This window comes from Tupaia chinensis, unplaced genomic scaffold (genome assembly GCF_000334495.1).
Source record: "Tupaia chinensis unplaced genomic scaffold, TupChi_1.0 Scaffold000348_1, whole genome shotgun sequence".
In the NCBI taxonomy this organism is placed as follows: Eukaryota; Metazoa; Chordata; class Mammalia; order Scandentia; family Tupaiidae; genus Tupaia; species Tupaia belangeri.
In genome coordinates this window covers 252760-277346 of record NW_006159842.1, presented here as the reverse complement: position 1 = coordinate 277346, position 24587 = coordinate 252760, and the positions used below count along the sequence as shown (strand labels likewise).

Sequence of the window (24587 nt, the reverse complement as noted above, 5' to 3'; positions counted from 1 at the left end):
CGGCCCATAGAGAAAAAACCTCAAAAAAAAAAAAAAAAAACCAGAAAAAAAAGAAGTGTATATGGAGGATCAGCAATTGGTGTAATGGCTATGTCGATGGACTCCCATGTGGTCAATCGTGGTTTGAATCCCAGACCCGGTGGCTTAAATGCACGCCAGGTGCGTGTGTATGCGTGCCCAAAAACCTGAGAGAATGGAGGAGAAGGGATTGCAGTGTGGCCATCCTCCCTGGGGGGTAATTTCTTGCTTTCTGTCTCTCTGTCTGTCTCTGTCTTTCTGGCGAACACAGGCATCCTATAGCAAAAACCTCTCCCCCCAAAAAAGAAGTGTATATGGTACTAGCTAGTGGTGTGGTGGTTGAGGTGGCTGGATCCCACATGGCCAACTGTACAGTTCAAGACTTGGATCTGGCTTGAGAAACATGCCAGGTCCAAGTGTAGATGGAGGAGAGGGAATGCAGTGTGGCCATTCTCCCTGGGAGGTGCTTTCTCCCCTTCCCTCCCTCTCTCCAGTGAGTATGCACCTCCTATAGCAAATTAAAAAAAAAAAAAAAAAAAAAAGTGTATGTGAATTTTGCACTGTTCTTAAGTACTTTCAAACATACTCATAATTTGTCTGATTCTGAAAGTAAAGCAGGTGAGGAATGTGACCAAGATCAAGAAAGAACTGACCAGGCCCCGCCTTCTGACTGGTGGTCTGCCAGGGAAGCATGCTACCTCTCTGCGTCTATCCCACTGCTCTCCCACATAGCGTTGGCATTTGAAGACGATACCTGTATGTTACAGTAATTCTTTTTGGAGATGAAGGAAACCTGAACAGGGAAGAAGTCGTTGGGCTGCCCAGCAATGCTAAACTCTAGACTGCCACTCTTGTTTTTGGCATCGATCACTGGTAGGCACCACTCCAAGGTGTTCCGTCGACTGTCATGCCGATACTCCCCGTCGATCTCGCCTATCACAGGAGCACCAACGCCAGACCTGTTGTGAGAAACATCCATCATGCTAGCTGTCCAAAGAAGTAACTCCACCACAGAAAGCCACCCCCAAAACTGAGTATGCTCCTCACATGCTGCCTTCTAGAACTGCAAATTTTAGGTTCCTAGAAAAAATTAGGCTCCCTAATAATCTTAAGGATCAAAGTTTTAGTAGTTGTGCTAAGAGTCTCACTCATTTTCGTCTGTGAGGCTGAGGGTCTCACTCATTTTCATCTCTACACAACAATAGGTACTTGCGGGGACAGCAAGTGGCATAGTGGTCAAGAGCATTGGACTCTCACATGGCTAACCATAGTTTCAGTCCCGGATCTGGCGGCTTGCTTCCTCACTTTCTCTGTCTCTCATTTACTCGCTCTCTCTGTCCCTCTCTAGTTAAATAAATAAATAAATACCAGTAAAATAATTCTTTAAAAAAGAAAAAAAAAAAAAAAAAACAACAGGACCTGCAGTTGGCGCAGTGGCTATGTTGCTGGACTCCCATGTAGTTGACTATGGTTCGAGTCCCAGACCTGGTGGCTTAAACTCACACTGGGTGCATCTGAGTGTGTGCCCAAGATCCGGAGAGGAGAATGGAGAAGGAATTGTGGTGTGGCAATCCCCCCTGGGGGGTGATTTCTCGCTTTCTGTCTCTGTCTTTCTGGCAAGTTCATGTGCCGTACAGCAAAAAACTTCTCCAAAAAAGAAAAAAAAACAGGGAACCAGCAGTTAGCGTAATGGCTATGTCGCTGGACTCCCATGTAGTCGACCGCAGTTCCTGTCCTGGACCCAGTGGCTTAAAACTCATGCCGGGTGTGTGTGTGTGTGTGTGTGTGTGTGTGTGTGTGTGTGTGTGTCCAAGATCCTGAGAGGAGAACGGAGGAGAAGGGATTGCGGCGTGACCATCCCCTCTGGGGGGTGATTTCTCGCCTTCTGTCTCTCTGTCTCTGTCTGTTTGGCGGGCGCACACACCCTATAGTGAAAAAACCTCTCAAGAAAAGAAAAAAAAAAAAAAAGGAAAAAAACAAAAAGAAAAAAGAAAAAAACAATAGGTATTGGCAGATACAGTCGTGCACTGCTCCAGCTCAAGGACTAGACCTGGGAGCCAGCCGGGCATGAGACAACTGTGTGGGTGGGAAATGTTTCCAGAAACCTTCTACCAGTGCTTTTGTTGCCCTGTCAAAAAGGAATTATAGCATAATGCAGTGCTCTCTTTTTTTAGAGAGAGATTTTTGCTATAGGATGCATGCACTCACCAGAGAGACAGAAAGATACAGGAACAGAAAGTGAGAAATCACGCCCCGGGAGGATGGCTACTGCAATCCAAATCCCATTCTCCTCTCGGGATCTTGGGCAGGCACACACATGCACCCAGTACAAGTTTCAAGCCACTGGGTCCGGGACTCGAACCATAGTTAGCCACGTGGGAGTCCAGCGACTTAAACGTTATGCCATCTCGCCAGTCCCAATGCAGCTTTCTTATAGGTAATAACACGGAAAAAAAAGCAGATTGATAATAGTAGTGGGGAAACTAAAAACCCCAAATGGAGATAAGTTTGGGCCTTTGAGAGGATTTGTTTTTAATGTTGCAAACCTTCACTGAAGTTGATGCCAGAGGATTTATTTGACTTATAATATAGTAAGAGGACTTTTATTTGTTAAGTGAAAGCACGCTTTAACCCTGGGCAAAAGGGAAACATGCTGGCAGAAAGATAGAGGATTGTCCTTAATCAGTTAGGGAACCAGGGCTAGTTAGATGTACTCAGCTCTCCCACACCCGGCTGCCAGGCAGCATCACCTACTCCTACACATTCTAAATTTACCACATTTTAATTCACCAACAACACTCCATGCTTGTACTAGGGGCAGCATAAATAAGGCAGACAAAGAAAAATTTTAGGGTAGCATAAGATTCGTTAACTCTTCCCTATCAATTTAATGGTCCTGAGGCTTTTTTTTTTTTTTTTTTTTTTTTTTTATTTTGTGCACTCCTTATAGTGAGACAGAAAGAGAGGGAGGAAAGCATGCCCCACCCCAGGGTACAATCATGCTGTGATCCCTTCTCTCCCACTTCTCAGTCCTACTGGGATTCTGGGCATGAACACACATGCACCCAGCATGTTTTTCTTTTTTTTTTTTCAATAATTATTCTATTCTATTCATTCATTCATTCATTCATTTATTTCTTAATTTGACCATAGAGAGACAGAGGGTGAGAGTGAGAAAGTAAGTGTGAAAGCAAGCCACCAGATTCAGGACTTGAACCCTGGTTGGCCATGTGGGAGTGTCCAGCGCCTTAACCACCACGCCACCTGTTGGTCCCCCCAGCATGTTTTTCAAGCCACCATGATTGGGATTCAAACCACACAAGGTCAGACATGTTGGATCCAGTTCCCTTAATCACTGGGCCTGGTCCATCTGGGTGTCCGTGCTCTGGTCCTGATTCTGATCCCCCCCTCTTCCCCACCTGTTTTAGTGACTTTTTGTCATAGGGCACATGTGCTTACCAGAGAGAGAGAGAGAGAGAGAAAGGGAAAGTGAGAAATCACCCCCTGGGGGGATGGCCACACAATCCCTTCTTCTCCATTCTCCTCCTGGGATCTAGGGCACACACGCACATGCACCTGGCATGAGTTTCAAGCCACTGGGTCTGGGACTCGAACCGCAGTTGGCCACATGGGAGTCCAGTGATGTAAATGCTATGCCTTCTGCTGGCCCCTCTGATCCTTTTTAATCTGATTCTTCTACACAATGGAGTACAATGCTGTCTCAGGGTCGCTCCTAGAGACCATTACAAAATGGAACTAAGACACAGGAAACCACCATAACCACAATTACAGGGTAGATGGAGAGGCCAAAAAATTGTGGTATCCTAAAAATAGATTAGTAAAATAAATCTTGACAAACAAAACCCCACCTGCCACGGACGCCCAAGTCTTATAACGGTACTAGGCAGCCATCTAGTGTTCTGAAAAAATAACCACACTGTAAAGAATAACATGGTAACTCAACTGAAGGGGATATTGGTAATAAAACATGTTTTTTTTTTTGAGAGGCTTTTGTTGTAGGGTGCGTGTGCTTGCCAGAAAGACAGAGAGAGACAGAGAGACAGAAAGCGAGGAATCACGCCCTTGGGGGGGATGGCCACGCTGCAATCCCTTCTCCTCCATTCTCCTCTTGGGATCTTGGGCACGCACGCATGCGCACCTGGCATGAGTTTAAGCCACTGGGTCTGGGACTTGAACCACGGTCGACTACATGGGAGTCCAGCGACGTAGCCATTACACCAACTGCTGGTCCCAATAAAACATGTTTTTAAAAAAATGAAAATAAGCGGACCAGCAGATGGTATAATGCTTATGTCAGTGGACTCACACATGGCCAACTGCGGTTTGAGTTCCAAGCCAGGAGGTTTGAAACTCACGCCAGGCACATGTGCATGTGTGTCTAAAATTCCAAGAAGAGAATGGAGGAGAAGGGACTAGGGTATAACCATCCTCCCAGGGGGATGATTTTCTCACTTTCTATCTTTCTGTCTGTCTGTCTGTCTCTCTCTTTTTGGCAAGCACATGCGCCCTAGAACAACAATCTCTCAAAAAAAAAAAAAAAAAAAAAAAAAAAAAAAGAAAGAAGAAAATGAAAATAAGAATGACTAAACCAGACCTAAGAATATAAGTGCCTGAATTATCTAAAAGGGAGCAAAATACAAATTTAAATTTGTATGATTTTCTCACAATAATAATTAAGCAGTAAAGACATGCTATGAGGGCTAGTGGGTAGTGTGTTTGTTAAGGTGCTGGATTCCCACATGGTCAACTACGGTTTGAATCCCAGACCCGGTGCCTTAAAAAATCATACCAGGTGCATGTGCATATGTGCCCAAAGTCCCAAGAGGAGAATGGAGGAGAAGGGATTATGGCGTGGTTATCTCCAACCCTGGGGCTGACTTCTCACTTTCCCTCTCTCTCTCTTCAGAATGTGCACATAACCTATGGCAAAAATCTTAAAAAAAAAAAAAAAAAAAAAAGACACAGTAAGAATACACTTCCTGGAGTTCATAAGTAACTTCACTAATCCTGGGGAGCTGACGGTGAGGAGAGGAGCTGGATCACTGCTGAGTAATAACAGTGCACATTCTCTGGATGTGCTACTGAGGAGATAAACCTTAACACAAAGAATTTCCAGATGATCCCAGAGAGTTGGCCCTTTGTACAACAAAAACTTACACAAACTAACTCTCGAGGCTGACAAACACTTTCATTATCCTGATTGTGGTGATAGTTTTACAGGTGCACACCTATAAAAACTTACCATATTATATAATTTAAGTATGTGAATTTTATAGTTTATCAGTTATTCCTCAATAAAGTTGGTAGAAAATATATTAAGGGGCCAGCAGGTGGCATGGTGGTTAAGGGTGGCGAACTCCCACATGGCCCACCATGGTTTAAGTCCTGGACCTGGCAGCTTGCTTTCTCACTTTCCCTCTCTCTCTCTCTCTCACTCTGTCTCTCTCTGGTCAAATTAAATTAAATAGGGACCAGCAGTTAGTGTAATGGCTATGTCGGTGGACTCCCACGTAGCTGACTGCGGTTTGAGTCCTGGACTCATGCTGGGTGAGTGTGCATGCATGACCAAGATCCTGAGAAGAGAATAGAGAAGGGACTGCGGTGTGGCCATCCCCCTGGGGGTTGATGTCTCGCTTTCTGTCTCTCTGGCGCGTGCATGTACCCTATAGCAAAAACCTCTCCAATAAATAAATAAATAAATAAAGTTAAATAAAAATAATTCTTAAAAAAACTTAATAGACTTTAAAAAATGAATGAATAAATAAAATTAAATTAGTAATTCTTCTTCCTTTTTAAAATCTTAATTAATTTTATTTTAATTTGACCATACAGGAACAGAGAGAGAGAGAGAGAGAGAGAGAGAGAGAGAGAGAAAGTGACAAAGCAAGCCGCCAGGTCCAGGACTTGAAGAACCATAGTCAGCCATGTGGGAATCCAGTGTCCCCAACCACAATGCCATCTGCCTGCCCCCTAAATAAATAATTATTATTATTATTTTTTTGGAGAGGTTTTTGCTATAGGGCGCGTGCACTCATCAGACAGAGAGAAAGAGAGAGAAAGGGAGAAATCACCCCCCGCCCCAGAGGGGATGGCCATGCCGCAATCCCTTCTCTTCCATTCTCCTCTTAGGATTTTGGGCACACATGCACACGCGCCCAGTGTGAGTTTAAGCCACCGGGTCCGGGACGCGAACCACGGTTGACTACGTGGAAGTCCAGCGACATAGCCATTACGCTAACTGCTGGTCCCATTAAATAATTATTTTTTAAAAAGTTCTGCTCTCACCTTTGTGCAGATTTGAAAAGAAAAAAATTTTTATCGAAACTAATACAGCTATCTAACTTTTTAAAATTATTATTTTTTAATCTGACCAGAGAAAGACAGAGAGAGAGAGAGAAAGTGAGAAGGCAAGCCACCAGGTCCGGGACTTGATCTAAGGAGTCCAGCATCTTAACCACCACACCACCTGCTGGCCCCAGTACAGATATCTTGTTTCAGCAAGAATTACATTCCCCTTAAACATATATTCTCATCTTTAGTGATGGTTTAGAGATCAAGTGAAAAGAAAAATTCCGTCTCATAGACTCAACTGATTTGACAGCTGCAAAGCAAAACACAGGAAGTTTAACTGAGAAGTGGCTCCTCCTTTTAGAAATCATTACTATGTTATCCAGCTAAAAACAAACATCTGAATATAGCTCTAGAACTACAACTGCCTGTTGTGTTTCATCTGCTAACATCAAAGCACACAGCTCAATGCATTCTGACAAATGAATGTATGCAGTTTTGTAAGGACTACGACCATCAAAGCACAGAACATCTCTACCTTCCCCAATATTCCCTTATCCCCTTTGTAGTCAAGTGTTTCCTGATTTCTGTTCCAAGAATATCACCCTTTCCAGAAAGCTGTAGAAGGATGCAGCCTTGTATGTCTGGTTTCTTCTACAATGGGCCTCTTGAAGATACTATAGTATCTAAGATTGAAGAGTCAGCTAGGGGCTCCCTATAAAACGAGTTCCCAAAGACCAGCACCATAAGCCCAAACCTGACGTAGGAAGCAGGTCATGTGGAGGATACCACTTACGGGAGTGGGATGGTGATAACCACATCGTTGAGCTCTAAGTTATCTTCCTGTAGCTCATATTCTATGTTGACATCGCAGCCGCTTCCACTCTCCGAGGGCCAGCAATTAACTGAGGAGAAAAGCCAAGCAGTCATAATAGAACATCAGAAAAAGACTGGAGAAAAAATAAGAATGGCAACTCAATGTAGACTGACCCCTGCAGGTCTAAAACATCCTAATGTAAATCATATTAAAAATAATAATTTCAAAATGAAAGTAGAGCTGATAATTAAAATACACAAAACGTAGCACCAAGTCCATTCTGAAAGGGCATCACTTTGCAAAAGACTGCATGGCAACCAGAATAAGCCTGTACAAGCCAGGACTGCCTAATTCTTGGTGCAGACTTACTCAGTGGGAATGGCCAGGCTACTTACTTGTCAGTGGAATAAAAGACTCCTCTGTGGTCTGTAGTCTCCACTTTAGCACCCCTACATCGCTGTTGACGGGAAATGACTTCTCTGGATTCTTCAAGCCAATTAGAGACTCTGCTGTGAAAAGTTTTTTATCTACATTTGGATGGGTCTGGAAAGAGAAGAAAAGAAAAAATTCTGAGATCAGAAGACAGAAACAAACCACCTCTAGGCTAACATAGCCCTCAATCTAAACATCTCAAATAGGACACCTAACAAATTCCGACTCTTTTTGATTTTGAAGAAAGCATTCCCTTCTTCAAAGACTTTTAGAAAGCTTTAAGAATAATCAAAAAGATGAATTTCAACTTTAAAAGGTAATAAGAGGGACCAGCAGATGGCATAATGGTTATGTTGCAGGACTCACAGTTGACTACAGTTCAGGGTGTTCTATACCCAGCGGCTTAAAACACACCAGGTACATGTGTGTGTGTGGGTGCCCAAAAACTCGAGAGGAGAATGAAGAAGGGACTGCAGCATGGCCATCGCCCCTGGGGGGTGATTTCTCACTTTCTATCTCTCTGTCTTGCTCTGTCTCTGTGGTGAGTGCATGTACCCTATAGTTAAAAAAAAAAAGGCAACAATAAGCAAGTTTGTAATTGAAAAAGTTAAAGACCATTAACTAAGTCCTTTCCAAAAATACTTCACAGGGAGTAAGTAGCCTCATGGTGGGGTCAGGTCTGTCAAGCAGAAGACTGAGATCAGGCATTCGCTGCCGAAGTTAAAGCGGCCCTCCACTTATATAAAGAGGCAGGAGAGGGAAATAGTTCTGTGCAGAGTTTAGTTACAATTTTGCCTACAGAGCTAAAGCTGTTAAAACTTAGGACAATTAAGACAGTGCAGTGTTTTCTTTTCTTTCTTTGTTTTTAAAGGTTTTTGCCATAGGGCAGGGTGCACTCACTGGAGAAAAACAAAGAGGGGGGAAGTGAGAAATTACACCTCTCTAGTGGGGAAGGGCATACCACAATCCCTTCTCAATTCTCCTCTTAGGAGTTTGGGCATGCATGTATATGGGACCAGCATGTATTTTCAAGTCACCAGGCCTGGGACTAGAACTGTGGCCGGCCATGTAGGAATCCAGGCCTTAACCACCACAGTGACTATTGGCTCTAGCCAGTCCTATCTTTTTAAAACAAATCATTTTATGAGGAGAAAAAAAACAAACAAACTTTTGTTTAATAGTCTATATCCACCTTAAGAGCTAGCAAAGCTGTTATCAAATAAGTACTACTTTCTTATTTTCTTTTTTAAAAATTATTTCATTTAACTTTATTTATTCATTCATTTATTTCAATTTGACCAGAGAGGGATAGAATGTGTGTGAATGTGTGTGTGTGAGAGAGAAAGAGAGAGAGAGAGAGAGAGAGAGAGCGAGCGAGCGAGCGAGCGAGCTACCAGGTCTGGAACTTGAACTACAGTCAGCCATGTGGGAGTCCAGCACCCTTAACCACCAAGCCATCTGCTGGCCCCCTACTACTTTCAAAAGTCAATTATGTGGGAGAAAACGTAGACAAAACATACTCTTTGCTGAAAAGCCTTTTTTTTTTTTTAATTCTTTTTTTTTTTTGGAGAGGTTTTCGCTATAGGGAGTGTGCGCTTGCCAGAAGACAGAGAGAGACAGAGACAGAAAGTGAGAAATCACCCCCCAGGGGGGATGGTCACGCCGCAATCCCTTCTCCTCCATTCTGCTCTCGGGATCTTGGGCATGCATGCACATGTGCCCAGCGTGAGTTTTAAGCCACTGGGTCTGGGACGTGAACCGCGGTCGACTACGCGGGAGTCCAGCGACATAGCCATTACACTAACTGCTGGTCCCCCCCCCCCTTTTTTTAAGAGAGATTTTTGCTGTAGGGTGTGGACACTCGATAGAGAGACAGAAAGTAAGAAATCACCCACCAGGAGGATGGCAACACAATAATCCCTTCTCCTCCATTCTCCTCTCAGAATTTTGGGCACGTGCGCATACATGTCTGGAGTGAGTTTTAAGCCACTGGCTCCAAGCCTCGAACCACGGTCAACTACATGGGAGTCTAGCAACCTTTAAGCGTTACTCCATTTGCTGGTCCCAGCCTTTGTTCTTATGACAAGAGACAAGATCAGCCACCCAAATAAGCAACTATTAAACACAAAAGAAGGGCTCGAATGTATCTAATAGAACAAACACATTTTCTTTCCTTTTTTTTTTTTGGGAGAAGTTTGTGCTATAGGGCACCTATGCTCACCAGAAAGACAGAGAGAGACAGAGAGACAGAAAGCGAAGAATCATCCCTCCGGGGGGATGGCCATGCTGCAGTCCATTCTCCTCCATTATCCTCTCAGGATCTTGGGCACGCACGCACATGCACCCGATGTGAGTTTAAGCCACTGGGTCTAGTTTGGGTCAACTCGAATCACGGTTGACTACATGGGAGTCCAGCGACATAGCCATTATGCTAACTACTGGTCCCCAAACACATTTATTTTTTAAGGATCTTATGTGCTTTCCGAATATAACACTAGATATTAGCCTTTAGCTAATTCATACACAGGCAGAGTGAATAAATTTAATATCATACCTGTTTTAATAAATATCTTACTTAAAGTTTTTATTTTTTTAAGAGTTTTTTTTGCGAAGCCAGAAGGTGGCACGGTGGTTCAAGGCACTGGATTCCCTCATGGCTGACTGCGGTTCAAATCCTGGACCTGGCGGCTTGCTTTCTTGCTTTCCCTTTCTCTCTCTCTCGCCAGACTCTTTTAAAAAAGGAAACAATAAGTGGAATTAAATAAATTTAAAAGAAAAAGAATTTTTTGATATAGGGTGTGTACACGTACCGGAGAGACAGAAAGACAGAAAGTGAGAACTAACCCTCCGAGGGGAATAACCATGCCATTAACCCTTCTTCCCATTATCCCCCTGGGTGTACACACACACGTACCCGGTGTGAGCTTCAAGCCAGCAGGTCTAGGACTTAGACCATGGTCAACTACAAGAGAGTCCAACAATGTAATCATTATGCCATCTGCTGGTCCTAACTTATTTAAAGTTTTAAAACTGTGCTATTAGGGCCAGCAAGTAGTGTTATGGTTAAAGCACTGCACTCCCACATGGCAGACCACAGTTCCAGTTCCAGACCTGGCAGCTTGCTTTCTCACTTTCATTCTCTCACTCTCTCTAAACAAAACAAAACAAAACAAAACAAAACACAAAACAACACTTTGCTGTTTTTTTGGGTCAGCATGTGGCATGAAGGTTAAAGCACTGGATCCCACCTGGCCAACTCCCAGACTCAGTGGCTTGAGAATCATGCCCGGGTGCATGTGTTTCCATGCCCAAAATCCTAAGAGGAGAAGGGATTGAGGCATGGCCATTCCCCCTGAGGGGTGATTTTTCACTTTCATTTTCTCTCTCTGGCTAATGTAAGGATTCTATAGCAAAAAAAGAAAACAGAACCTTGCTGTTTTTAAAAATTGTTTCAAGCCAAGATCCTAAATGAATTATTTTATTCTTTTTGTAAAAGATGAACATTACCTTGTATCTTTTGTTAGTGAATGTGGAATCATTTATAAAATTTAAAAATGACCTTTCACTCAATTCCATTATTTAAAAGCCATTCTAATGCAGCTCTTATCAATCATTCTCAGATCTACAAAATAAAATAAATTTACTTCTTTCCTGGGCATGTAGTACACTAGTTATATGGGGGAGGGGAGGTCAAAAAATTCATGGACAGTGCTTATTAAGAAAAACTATGCATGCATTTTCAATTTTTTTTTTTTGCATCAAAATAAACTCATACTTTAATTCCATATTTTCACAAACTCTTTGAAGTACCCTCATATAACTTAATTTTCTATGGTCTGTGGTTCATACAAGGCACTCTAGTTATCAAAGATGGTGCTAGGTAGACAAAAAAGTCTTAGTACTCCCTATCCAAAGGCTCTACAGGCTCCGCTGAGGTAGCACAGGTGGCAGGGCCCATCTCTGATCCTGGTTGGCTAGAAGGCTGCAGGGAGACTGAGGCATGGTGAAACCCTGTCAAGGGTATCTGTCTCTCTCTCTCTCAAAAAATAAACAGAAATAGACAAGCCTAGGGGGACAAAAAAAGCATCTACACACCTGTAGCTGTACCCCTTTCTTATCTTCATTCTCCACGTGAAGACGAATTCGGCCAAACTTGTCATCTGAGATCCTGAGCATAATCATTCCGTGAAGCTCCATGTTCTGCAACCCTCCATCACGTCCACAGGTCAGTGTGATCTTTTCTTCAATCTTCATATGCACACTGTGAAGAAAAAGTAATAAATCTGTTCAAGGGTAGAAACCAGAACTCCCTTTTCTCCAGGTTTTAATGATGATTGGGCAGCAAAGACTTTTTAAATTCTTCCTGAAAAAAGTTTATTTGTGGGGCTGGCAGGTGGTGTAGTGGTTAAGGGCGCTAGACTCCCACACAGCTGGCCATGGTTTGAATCCTGGACCTGGTGACTTGCTTTCTCACTTTCCTCCACCTCTCTCTCATTCTGTCCCTCTCTGGTCTAAATAAATAAACAAATTAATAAATAGATAAATAACATTAAATAAAAAATAATTTTAAGAAAACACTTTCCTATAATTTTTTCTTGATGATAGACAGTGCATGTATATGCGCAACAGAAGCAGAGAGAGGGAAAGACAGAAGCACTCTATTTTTTTTTAAAGAATCATTTTATTTAACTTTATCATTATTATTTTCTAGCTCGATCAGAGAGAGACAGAGCAAGAAAGAGGAGTGAGAAAGCAAGCAACCAGGTCCGAGACTTGAACCGTGGTCGGCCATGTGGGAGTCCAGTGCCTTTAACCACCATGCCACTTGCTGGCCCCAGAGGCACTCTTGACATCTGTGATTCCCTTTCTCCAGCTTCTTGGGATCTTGGTCATGTGTGTTTTCAAGCCAATCCTGGAATCTAGACTGTGGTCAGCCACATGGCTTCTAGCGCTATAGCTCAGTTTGCTACTGACCATACCCCCAGGGTGGACCAACAGTTTTGTTTTAAAATGCTGCTATATATCTATCAAAATTTAACACATTATACTCTTGGATCAAACAATTCCTCTCTAGAATTTATCTTACAGATAATTAAACATATTTATCCTACAGACAAATTCACACCTATTCAAAACAATGTACTAAGTTAGCCACTGAAGAATTGTAAAAGTTTAAAACAACTGGGGACCAGCAGGTGGTGTGGTGGTTAGGGTGCTGGACACTCCCACATGGCCAACCATGGTTCGAGTCCTGGACCTGGTGGCTTGCTTTCTCACTTTCCTTCTCTCTGTGTGTCTCTCTCTCTGGTCAAATGAAAAAAAAAAGAATAAATAAATAAATAAATAAATAAATAAATAAATAAATAAATAAATAAAATTAAATAATTCTTAAAAAAGAAAGTTTAAAACAACTTAAATGTCCATCAATAGGGCGTTGCCTGGGTTGCCTGATGGTTAAGGTAGCTGGATTGCCATGGATGAACTGTACAGTTCAAATTCAGATCAGGAGGCTTGGAAAACAAGCCAGGTATGTGTGAATACGTGCCCAAAAGCCCAAAAGGAGGACAAATGTAAGAGAAGGAATTGTAGCATAATGATCCCCCATGAGGGGTGCATTCTTACTCCTCCCCCTCTTGTGAGTACATACAATCTCTAGTAAAAAAAAAAAAAAGGAGTTGCATAAATGTATTTTTATCCACACACAAATGAATACTAGGTAGCTATAAGGGAAAGAAAAAAACTTCCTATTTGAAAATAACTTCAAACTTTAAAAAAATTAGAAATGAATATAAGAAATACAGGGGCTGGCAGGTGGTGTGGTGGTTAAGGGCATTGGACTCCCACATGGCTGACTGTGGTTTGAGTTCCAGACCTGGAGTCCTGCTTTCTCAGTTTCCTTCTCTCTCTCGAGTCTCTCTCTGGAAACATTAAAATAATAATAAATAAATAAAGTTAAATAAAGTTCTTAAAGAAAAAAAAGAAATATGTATATACCCTTTATCCAGATTTATCTATTGTTAACATTTTATTCCATTTATTTTATCATTTGTATGTATTCTTTTTTCCTTCTTTATTTTAATTTACTACAGAGTGCATGCATTTCCAGAAAGAGAGAAAGTGAGAGAAGAGAAATTGTGAAAGCTTGCTCCAAGGAAGATGACCATATACCAATCCTTTCTCCTCCGTTCTCCTCTTGAGAATTTTGGGCATGCATGCACACAAACTCAAGCTGCCAGATCCAGGACTTGAACAATGCAGTTGGCTATGTAGGACCCAGACACTTTAATTATTAAGCCACCAAGTGGCCCTCTATTCTCTCTTTTGAAATGTTTTATTTGTTTACTTATAAATAAATAAATCAAGCAAGCAAGCAAGCAAGCATGTATGCATGCATGCATGTAGGTATATATTTGCATTTTCCCCTGAACCACTGAAGAGGCAAGTTAAATATATTACGGTATTTTACCCCTAAATACATACTTTGGTGTATAGTTTGCTTGAAAATCACACAAGGTGCTTATGTGGGCATGCCCAAAATCCTAGTAGGAGAATGAAGGAGAAGGGACTACAGCATGGCCATGCCCACTCTCTCTCTCACTGTCTGTCTGTCTCTTTCTTCCTTGTGAGTGCACATGCCCTATGGCAAAAACCTTAAAAGAATACATAAATAAAATAAAGTGTTGGGATCAGCCCCACAGTGCAATGTCAAGTACTGTGCACAGGGTGCTACATTCTACAGCTCAAAATCTGATTCCAGTGGCTTGGAAAACACACCATGTATGTGTGTTCACATGCCCCAAATCCTGACAGCGTGGAGAAATGGGAAAATGGGGACCAGCAGATGTCACAATGGTTACGTGCTGGACTCCCACACAGTTTACCATGGTTCAAGTCCCAGACCCGACAGCTTAAAACTCAGGTGGAGCGCATGCCCAAAATCTTGAGAGGAGAATGGAGGGGAAGGGACTGCAATATAGCCATCCCCCTGGGCGTAGCCCAAAATCTCTGTCTCTCTGTCTCTCTCTACCTCTCTGTGAGAGAGCACATGCTCTGTATAGCAAAAATCTCTCTTAAAAAAAAAAAAGAAAGAAAGAAATAGAGGAAATGGATTGCAGACTGATCACATTCTATTGGGAAGTTCTTACCATCCCTCTCTCTAAAACACCCTCTGGTCAGGAAAAAAAAATAAAAAAGTACAAGGGGGTCTTCAAAAAGTTCATGGGAGGTGCTGGCAGGTGGCGTGGTGGTTAATGACACTGGATTCCCACGTGGCCAACTGTGATTTGAATCCCAGCCCTGATGGTTTGCCCCCCCCCCCCTTCACTCACTCACTCACTCACTCATTCTGTGCTTCTCTGGTCCAATTTAAACGGCGTGAGTTTTAAGTCACCGGGTCCGGGACGCGAACCGCAGTTGACTACGTGGGAGTCCAGCGACATAGCCATTACGCTAACTGCTGGTTCCCCAATTTAAACTATTTAATAAATAAATAAATTTAAATAAAACAATTTTTTTAAGGAATTATTTATTTGACTTTGCTTATTCATTTATTTATTTTAATTGGACCAAAGAAAGAGACAGAGACACAGAGAGAGAGAGAGAGAGAGAGAGGAAGTGAGAAAGCCAGCCACTGGGTCCAGGACTTGAACCATAGTTGGTTATGTGGGTGTCCAGCACCTTAACCATTATGCCACCTGCTGGTCCCTAAAATAATTCTTGGAAAAAAAAAAAGTTCATGGGAAATGCATATTATAAAGACACTATGCAGGGATTTCAAAATTATTTTGCACCAAAATATACTCATACTTTAATTTCATTTTTCTATAGACTTCTTGATACCCTTTTGTATGAGCTATCCATATTCTATAACAGAACTATTTTTAGCCCAGTAAAACTGTAGAGGCTATCCAGATTATTTTGGTATACTGTTCTGCTCTCTGTTCCAGCCTCTTAGGTCCTCCCAGAAACAAAGGCATCAAACTGAAGACCACAAAAGAGGGTATCTTAAGACAAGGCAGGGTCCCATTTTGACTTTATGAGAGTTTGCTCTTTGCTAAGGAGATACCATTTAGAAAGAGTTTTTCTGTGATGGTCTTCAACATCTTTTTAAATGTATGAAACCTCTGTGTCACTCAAAGCAACTACCAGAAATAGTACAGGACATTTATCCTGACGTAACCCTGCTACTTCATGCAAAACAAGATGTATAAAGAGTAAATACTCCTCTTTCCTGCACACCTGATAGAGGTAGCCTCTTAGACTCATCTTTCACTTGACCTCAAAACCATCAGCAACAGTAGAAAGTCTGGGCTTCAAGACAAGAAATCTGAGTCATGAATATGTGAACTTGATAACTACCACTTAAAAATGTCACCAGGCAGTACCAAAGCACGGAGATAAGACTCAAATCAAAATATTCTACACTAAGCTCAAATACTTAAAAAGCAAAAGATAACATGTTAATTTTCTGTTAAAGGTATTTATAAATTCTGAATTAAAGATTGTTTCTCTTTATAGTTTAATTAGAAAAAGACATACCTGGGGCCAGCAGGTGGTGTGATGGTTTAAAGGTGCTGGACTCCCACATGACCAACTACGGTTTGAGTCCTAGACCTAGTGGCTTGCTTTCTCACTTTTCCTCCCTCTCACTCTATCCTACCCTAGTCAAAACTTAAAATAAATACATAAATAAATAAATTTAAATAAAAAAAATAGTTTTAAAAAAAAAAAGGTATGCCGAAATACACCGGAAATATCATAGCTCAAGTTTCCTAATTTAAGTCCATTTTAGGGGACAGGCTACACACAAGGCATAACAACAAATTATTTTTGTTAACTTAGCCAATAAAAGATGACGCAGTGGTTAAAGGCACTGGACTCCCACATAGCTCACCATGGTTCGAGTCCCGGACCTGGAGGCTTTCTTTCTCTCTCTGTCTCACTCTGGTCAAATTAAAAACAATAATGAGGGGCCAGCAGGTGGTGTGGTGGTTAAAGTGCTGGACATTCCCACATGGCCAACCGCAGTTCAAGTCCTGGGCCTCGTGGCATGCTTTCTCACTTCTCTTCTCTCTGTGCGTCTCTCACTGGTCAAATTAAAATAAATGAATGAATAAAGAAAATTAAATAATTATTTTTAAAAAAAAAAATAAATAAAAGATAAATAAAAGAACTAATTCTTCGGGAAAAAAAAGAGAGAGACAAGCTACACACAAGGCATGATAACAAGTTACTTTTGTTAACTCGGCCAATAAAAGACAAGTTCTACATTTAAACAAAAGAAAAAGGAAAAAAACGACCTTTCACTACTTAAGAGCATGCACTGAATAAATCTTTTAAATCAAGAAAGAGTAAAAGGCACAGAAAAACTTATAGCACACTGAAATAAGAGTTTTGTTTTTGTTTTGTTCTTATTTAAAATTTTCTTCTCCTCTAGTCTCCCCTTGAGATTTTGGGCACGCAGGCACATAACACCTGGCGCAACTTTTAAGCCACCAGGTCAGGGACTTGAACTGGGCTGTTGGCCATTTGGGGTCCAGCACCTTTACCTCCACACCACCTGCTGGTCCTGAAATAAGATTTTAAAAAATATTATACGATCTGTTCTTACTCAAAAGTTACTAGTACCTTTCTATATTAATAGGTGGAGTATGAGCTTTGGTTGCTTCAGAGGTACGCTTGCCCACATTGGAGGACATGATAGTTTCACCTTCAGATTTCAATTTGTCCACGAAGTTATCTACTTCCTTTCCTTTGGCTCCAAGTTTCAAAGCCTTGCTGGGGCCTGAAGGCCTAAGTGGAATAATACAGAACAAAAGATACATGATTGAACTACAAACTCCAAACATTAATTAATGACCCCATATCAATGAAGGTTTCCCTAAATTCAAGAAGAATGTGAAAATCTCAAGGAAAAAACTCAAGCTTCCTAGTGTTGATGGACAAATAAATAAGACTATTCACAGTCTGATATATAAACCTGCTCCAACTGTCAGCTAACAGTCACTATTACCATGTAAATTTTGTGTGCCTAAAGACCAAAGGTCTACCTTTATAACTATATAAGATCTGATAAAAAAACTTTGCACCTTCCACCTAGGTAAATATACCTGTGTACAAACAAAATTTTTCATATTATCTCAGTAGTTCAGTCTGCCCCTGAAGTCAATCCTTGAACCCAAAGTTCTACTGAACAATTAAATATCTCCTTCCTTCCCATAGGAAACTGAGGTCATGGCATAATTGGCAAAAGAACTCCCCTTTACACCAAAGGAGAAACACTACATTCAGATTCTTCCTTTATACCCATATTTTATGTAATCAAATTTAACACTGCATCTTATTTCATTAAGTCCTTCATCATTTACAGCTTGCCTAGAAATCAGACATGCAGATTTCATCTGCTATTCTAGAGCTACTGGTAATACGCAGGAGTATTACCTGGCTGGTGCAGGTGCCACTTTTGGTTTATCAGTTTCAATGATGGTCTCTGTGATCATGGCTGCTGTGCTGCCTCCAGATACTGTAGAGCTGCCAAATCCCCCAAATCCTGGTGCTTTTTTGCCCTGTCTTTCTGCATCTCTTCGGGCCTGTTGTAATTCCTTTGCTTTACGCCTCATCTCGGCCTTAGCTTCACGTTCTTGAGTCTACAAAAAGAGACATACGTGGGTGCAGCTTTGAGTACTGTCTACATGCACACGTGGAAACTGGAAAATCAAATTACTGAAGCCCGAGACAGACATAAACACCAACAGTCCCAGAAGACCTTATTTACCTCTCTGACTGCTCTGAACACTTTCTCCTCATGAGAATCCATTTCTGTGAAGGTTCTTATCTGTGCCAGGTTAACATTTTCCCGGTATCCCAGGGCGACAATTTCATCAAAAGCAAAAATCAAGTCAAAACAGTGCTCAGATATTTCATTCTCCTCTAAGGCTCGGCAATACTCAGGGATCTAATCATGGACAGCAATGGAAAAGAAAGATTTAGAATTCATCAGCAGCTATGTTTTCAAGTCTTATCTTTTAAGGTATGCAATCAATAGACTCAAACTTCTCTTTTGGCTCCTTTTAATCTTCATTTTAAGCAAGACTTTGGCATAATGACTTTGTATTTGTGTGTGTGTGTATGTGTATCAGTAAGTCTTATCTAAAAAAGCATTACCTAAAAATCTTGGCCAAACAAGAATCAGAACCAAAAAGGCGATTCAAGTACCTACTTAAGAACTGGGAAATGTGGGGCCGGCAAGTGGTGTGGGGGTTAAGAGCACTGGACTCCCACATGGCCAACCATGGTTCAAGTCCTGGACCTGGTGGCTTACTTTCTCACTTTCCTTCTCTTTCTTACTCTGTCTCTATAGTCAAATTTAAATAACTAAATAAAATAATTAAAAAAAAAAAAGAATTGGGAAATTAAAGGAAAGTTCACACATTCTTTTCTGAGATAATTATAGCCTAGAAGGACACTCAATTAATGTTCTTGAATAGCACTGAATAAATCTTTTAAATCAAGAAAGAGTAAAAGGCACAGAAAAACTTATAGCACACTGAAATAAGAGTTTTGTTTTTGTTTTGTTCTTATTTAAAATTTTCTTCTCCTCTAGTCTCCCCTTGAGATTTTGGGCACGCAGGCACATAACACCTGGCGCAACTTTTAAGCCACCAGGTCAGGGACTTGAACTGGGCTGTTGGCCATTTGGGGTCCAGCACCTTTACCTCCACACCACCTGCTGGTCCTGAAATAAGATTTTAAAAAATATTATACGATCTGTTCTTACTCAAAAGTTACTAGTACCTTTCTATATTAATAGGTGGAGTATGAGCTTTGGTTGCTTCAGAGGTACGCTTGCCCACATTGGAGGACATGATAGTTTCACCTTCAGATTTCAATTTGTCCACGAAGTTATCTACTTCCTTTCCTTTGGCTCCAAGTTTCAAAGCCTTGCTGGGGCCTGAAGGCCTAAGTGGAATAATACAGAACAAAAGATACATGATTGAACTACAAACTCCAAACATTAATTAATGACCCCATATCAATGAAGGTTTCCCTAAATTCAAGAAGAATGTGAAAATCTCAAGGAAAAAACTCAAGCTTCCTAGTGTTGATGGACAAATAAATAAGACTATTCACAGTCTGATATATAAACCTGCTCCAACTGTCAGCTAACAGTCACTATTACCATGTAAATTTTGTGTGCCTAAAGACCAAAGGTCTACCTTTATAACTATATAAGATCTGATAAAAAAACTTTGCACCTTCCACCTAGGTAAATATACCTGTGTACAAACAAAATTTTTCATATTATCTCAGTAGTTCAGTCTGCCCCTGAAGTCAATCCTTGAACCCAAAGTTCTACTGAACAATTAAATATCTCCTTCCTTCCCATAGGAAACTGAGGTCATGGCATAATTGGCAAAAGAACTCCCCTTTACACCAAAGGAGAAACACTACATTCAGATTCTTCCTTTATACCCATATTTTATGTAATCAAATTTAACACTGCATCTTATTTCATTAAGTCCTTCATCATTTACAGCTTGCCTAGAAATCAGACATGCAGATTTCATCTGCTATTCTAGAGCTACTGGTAATACGCAGGAGTATTACCTGGCTGGTGCAGGTGCCACTTTTGGTTTATCAGTTTCAATGATGGTCTCTGTGATCATGGCTGCTGTGCTGCCTCCAGATACTGTAGAGCTGCCAAATCCCCCAAATCCTGGTGCTTTTTTGCCCTGTCTTTCTGCATCTCTTCGGGCCTGTTGTAATTCCTTTGCTTTACGCCTCATCTCGGCCTTAGCTTCACGTTCTTGAGTCTACAAAAAGAGACATACGTGGGTGCAGCTTTGAGTACTGTCTACATGCACACGTGGAAACTGGAAAATCAAATTACTGAAGCCCGAGACAGACATAAACACCAACAGTCCCAGAAGACCTTATTTACCTCTCTGACTGCTCTGAACACTTTCTCCTCATGAGAATCCATTTCTGTGAAGGTTCTTATCTGTGCCAGGTTAACATTTTCCCGGTATCCCAGGGCGACAATTTCATCAAAAGCAAAAATCAAGTCAAAACAGTGCTCAGATATTTCATTCTCCTCTAAGGCTCGGCAATACTCAGGGATCTAATCATGGACAGCAATGGAAAAGAAAGATTTAGAATTCATCAGCAGCTATGTTTTCAAGTCTTATCTTTTAAGGTATGCAATCAATAGACTCAAACTTCTCTTTTGGCTCCTTTTAATCTTCATTTTAAGCAAGACTTTGGCATAATGACTTTGTATTTGTGTGTGTGTGTATGTGTATCAGTAAGTCTTATCTAAAAAAGCATTACCTAAAAATCTTGGCCAAACAAGAATCAGAACCAAAAAGGCGATTCAAGTACCTACTTAAGAACTGGGAAATGTGGGGCCGGCAAGTGGTGTGGGGGTTAAGAGCACTGGACTCCCACATGGCCAACCATGGTTCAAGTCCTGGACCTGGTGGCTTACTTTCTCACTTTCCTTCTCTTTCTTACTCTGTCTCTATAGTCAAATTTAAATAACTAAATAAAATAATTAAAAAAAAAAAAGAATTGGGAAATTAAAGGAAAGTTCACACATTCTTTTCTGAGATAATTATAGCCTAGAAGGACACTCAATTAATGTTCTTGAATAAGGAGCCGCAGCAATAGCCACTGTGAGTGTGTGTGTGCATATGTGTGTGTGTGTGTGTGTGTGTGTATACAGAGCCTGCAAGCTGATAAGCACCAGCTACTTTGGGGGAAAAATTAGCTTCACATAAAATGTTGGACCCAGTATAACAGAAAGATTCTTACCACTCTTGAGAAGAGTCTCAAGGTTTCTAAATCTTCTAAAATGTTGCTGTTTTTGGTGGTAATCAGTACCATGTACAGTTTTTCCATAGGCTGGTAGACATATCTGACACTCTCTGTTTCAACAAACGTATGCTGTTTTCCAGTGTTCATGAGCTTCGGAAAAGCTGCTAATAAGCCCTCAATCCGAGTTCGGGTCATCTCCACAAACTGTCGGGAAACAATGGCCTTTCCAGCTTTCGTGCAAACTGCTGCTGCCAACAGCACCTGCCAGGAACGTATATAAATAAGTACTAATCAGTTATTTATTCATATCTACTTTCTTAACATCGTGGTACATCTTCCAGAGAATGACACTCTCATCTAGTGACATCACAATTAGAATGCCACCTTTCAAATTGTACTTCATTGTTTTTTAATTCTAGTCTTCAGTTTATAAGACAAAACAGAAGTACAGGAAACTGAAGCGATTATTCCTAGGTTTCAGTAACACAATTAAAGAAAAACTGAGTATAGAAATAATCTTTGTTCAAGCCCATACATATATTTTTTTCCTTTCTTAGGTTTTTGCCAGAGGGTACATGCACTCAGCATAGACAGTAAGAGGGAAAGTGAGGAATCACCCCCAGAATGGATAGTCATGCTGCCATTCCTTCTCCTCCATTCTCTTAGAATTTTGGGCACATACACATACATGTCCGGTGTGATTTTCAAACCGCTAAGTCAGGGACTTGAACTGTGGTCAGTCATGTGGGAATCTAGCACCTTAACTGCTATGTCACCTACTGGCCCCAAGCCCATACATATTAATGGGTCCCTTGCGACTCAGAACTGGATTGCTCTCTACTTTGGCAGACCTATAAAGAATAGCTTAAGGGGCCCGCAGGTGGTGTGGTGGTTAAGGGCACTGGACTCCCACATGGAAAGCTGAAGTTCAAGTCCTGGACCTGGTGGCTTGCTTTCTTACTTTTCATTTCTTTCCTTTTTCCCTCTCTCCCTCTGTCCCTCTCTGGTCAAATATGAAATAAATTAATAAATAAATAAAGTTAAATAAAATAATTCTTTTTTCTTAAATTTAACTTTATTTTAATTTGACCAGAGAGGGACAGAATGTGTGTATGTGAGAGAGAGAAAGAGAGAGTGAGAAAGCAAGCCACCAGGTCCAGGACTTGAATCACAGTTGGTCATGTGGGAGTCCAGCGCCCTTAACCACCACGCCACCTGCCGCCACAAATAAAATAATTCTTAAAAAAAAAAAAAAAAAAAGAAAAAAAAAAAAAAGAATAACCTAAGTTGGGTCCAGCAGGTGGCAGGGTGGTTGAGGCACTGGACCCCCACAGGGCTGATAGTGGTTCAAGTTCTGGACCCGACGGCTTGCTTTCTTACTTTCCTGCTCTCTCTCTAACTCTGGCAAGTGCATGTGCCCTGTAGCAAAAAATTTAAAAAAAATAAGAAGCATTTAGGTAAAAATTAGCATCAAGGGTAACATGAAAGGGAAAAGTAACAAAAAGGTATATGCTATAGAGAGGAGCGATCCATCCATTTTGCTATATTGACACAGCGTGTTCAAAGACTAATGACAGGAATTGGCAAGCTCCATTTCAGCAATGTAATTTTAAGAATTAACTGCAGGGACCAGCAGGTGGCGAGGTGGTGATGGTGCTGGACACTCCCACATGGCCAACCATGGTTCAAGTCCCGGACCTGGTGGCTTACTTTCTCACTTTCGCTCTCTCTCTGTGTGTGTGTCTCTCTTTGGTCAAATTAAAAAAAAAAAAAGAATAAATGAATAAAAATTAAATAACTCTTTAAAAAAAAGAATTAACTGAAGAATTTGGTGTCAGCAGGTGGTGCAGTGGTTAAGGTACTGGACTCCCATATGGCTGACCACGGTTCGAGTCCCAGACCTGGTGGCTTCCTTTCTCACTTTCCCTTTCTCTCTCTCTGGTCAAATTAATGATAACAACAACAACAAATAAAATAAATTAAAAAAGAATTAACTGAATAATTATTGAATGCCTATTATCACACTAGATGCTCTTCTGAGAATTAAGAATAAACAGACTGGCATTTTGCCTACAAGAAGCTTAGTAGAGACCTAGCTGCAGTAGAGGCACTGCTGCATGATGGTGAAAGCCATAAAGCAAAGTCCCAGGTTCATATCCTGGGTCTACCTGAACATGCCAGTGCATCACCTGTGATCCTGGCTGGCTGCAGGGGCAGGATCATAGTGCACAGGGAAGACCCTGTAGAGTCCTTCTCCCTCTCTTTATTTCCATCCCTCATGGAGAAAAAAGCTTGCACACACACAAATTAGTAGACATAAGATACAAACATAAATAAATATAATATGAGGAAGAATATATTAAGAAACATGAGCAAGTCAACTGGTAAAGTTAACTATGAGAATTCAATGAAGAAACAGATTATTTATAGTTGGTAAGATCAGGAAAGACTTGGTGGAAGAAATAGCATCTAAATTATGCTTTGATGAATTTGGAGATCTCAGTATTTAAAAATGAAGAAAACATGGGGCTAGCACGTGACATAGTGGTTACTGTTCAACTCCCACATCTGGTGGCTTGAAAATCATACCACGCACATATTTTGGGGGATACATGCCCAAAATCCCAGGAGAAGAAGGGATGTGGTGTGGTCATTCTCCCTTACGGGGATTTCTCACTTTCCCTCTCATTGTCTCTTTCTGTTTCTCTCTGGTGAACACGAGCATCCTATGTCAAAAACCTTAAAAACAAATAAATAAGGGGGCCAGCAGGTGGCATGGTAGTTAAGGGACCGGACTCCCACATGGTCCACTACTGTTCAGGTCCTAGATCTGGTGGCTTGCCTCTCACCTTTCTCTCTCTAGTCAAATTAAAATAAATAAATAAATAAAATAGCCCTTAAAATAAATAAATAAATGAATAATAAAAAATGAAGAAAACAGGAGCTATCAGGTGGTATGGTTAAGGCGCTGGACATTCCTACATGGCTGACTACGGTTCGAGTCCTAGACCTGGTGGCTTGCTTTCTCACTTTCCTTCTCTTTGTGCGTCTTTCTCTGATCAAATTAAGATAACTGAATGAATAAATAAAATTAAATAAATTAAAAAAAATGAATGAAACAGGATAAAATAGTAGGTTTCAAGCAGGAAAACTCTGGGATCTTTGAGTTATTTTATTGTCCAGATATAAGCAAACA

At 41.0% G+C, this 24587-nt stretch overlaps 1 protein-coding gene across 1 annotated transcript in view; it reads right to left on the bottom strand.

Annotated features, from left to right (window-relative positions):
- The window catches only part of ARCN1 (archain 1 coat protein complex I subunit delta), a 36165-nt gene that overhangs the window by 4328 nt on the left and 7250 nt on the right, over positions 1 to 24587 (bottom strand). The window contains exons 2-9 of the mRNA XM_006152280.2: positions 21389 to 21652; positions 20517 to 20696; positions 20183 to 20388; positions 19370 to 19534; positions 11672 to 11837; positions 7540 to 7687; positions 7124 to 7232; positions 773 to 977 (exon numbers count right to left, since the gene is read on the bottom strand). Coding sequence (XP_006152342.1) covers positions 773 to 977; positions 7124 to 7232; positions 7540 to 7687; positions 11672 to 11837; positions 19370 to 19534; positions 20183 to 20388; positions 20517 to 20696; positions 21389 to 21652 — 1443 coding nt within the window. The remainder of the gene's footprint in view (positions 1 to 772; positions 978 to 7123; positions 7233 to 7539; positions 7688 to 11671; positions 11838 to 19369; positions 19535 to 20182; positions 20389 to 20516; positions 20697 to 21388; positions 21653 to 24587) is intronic.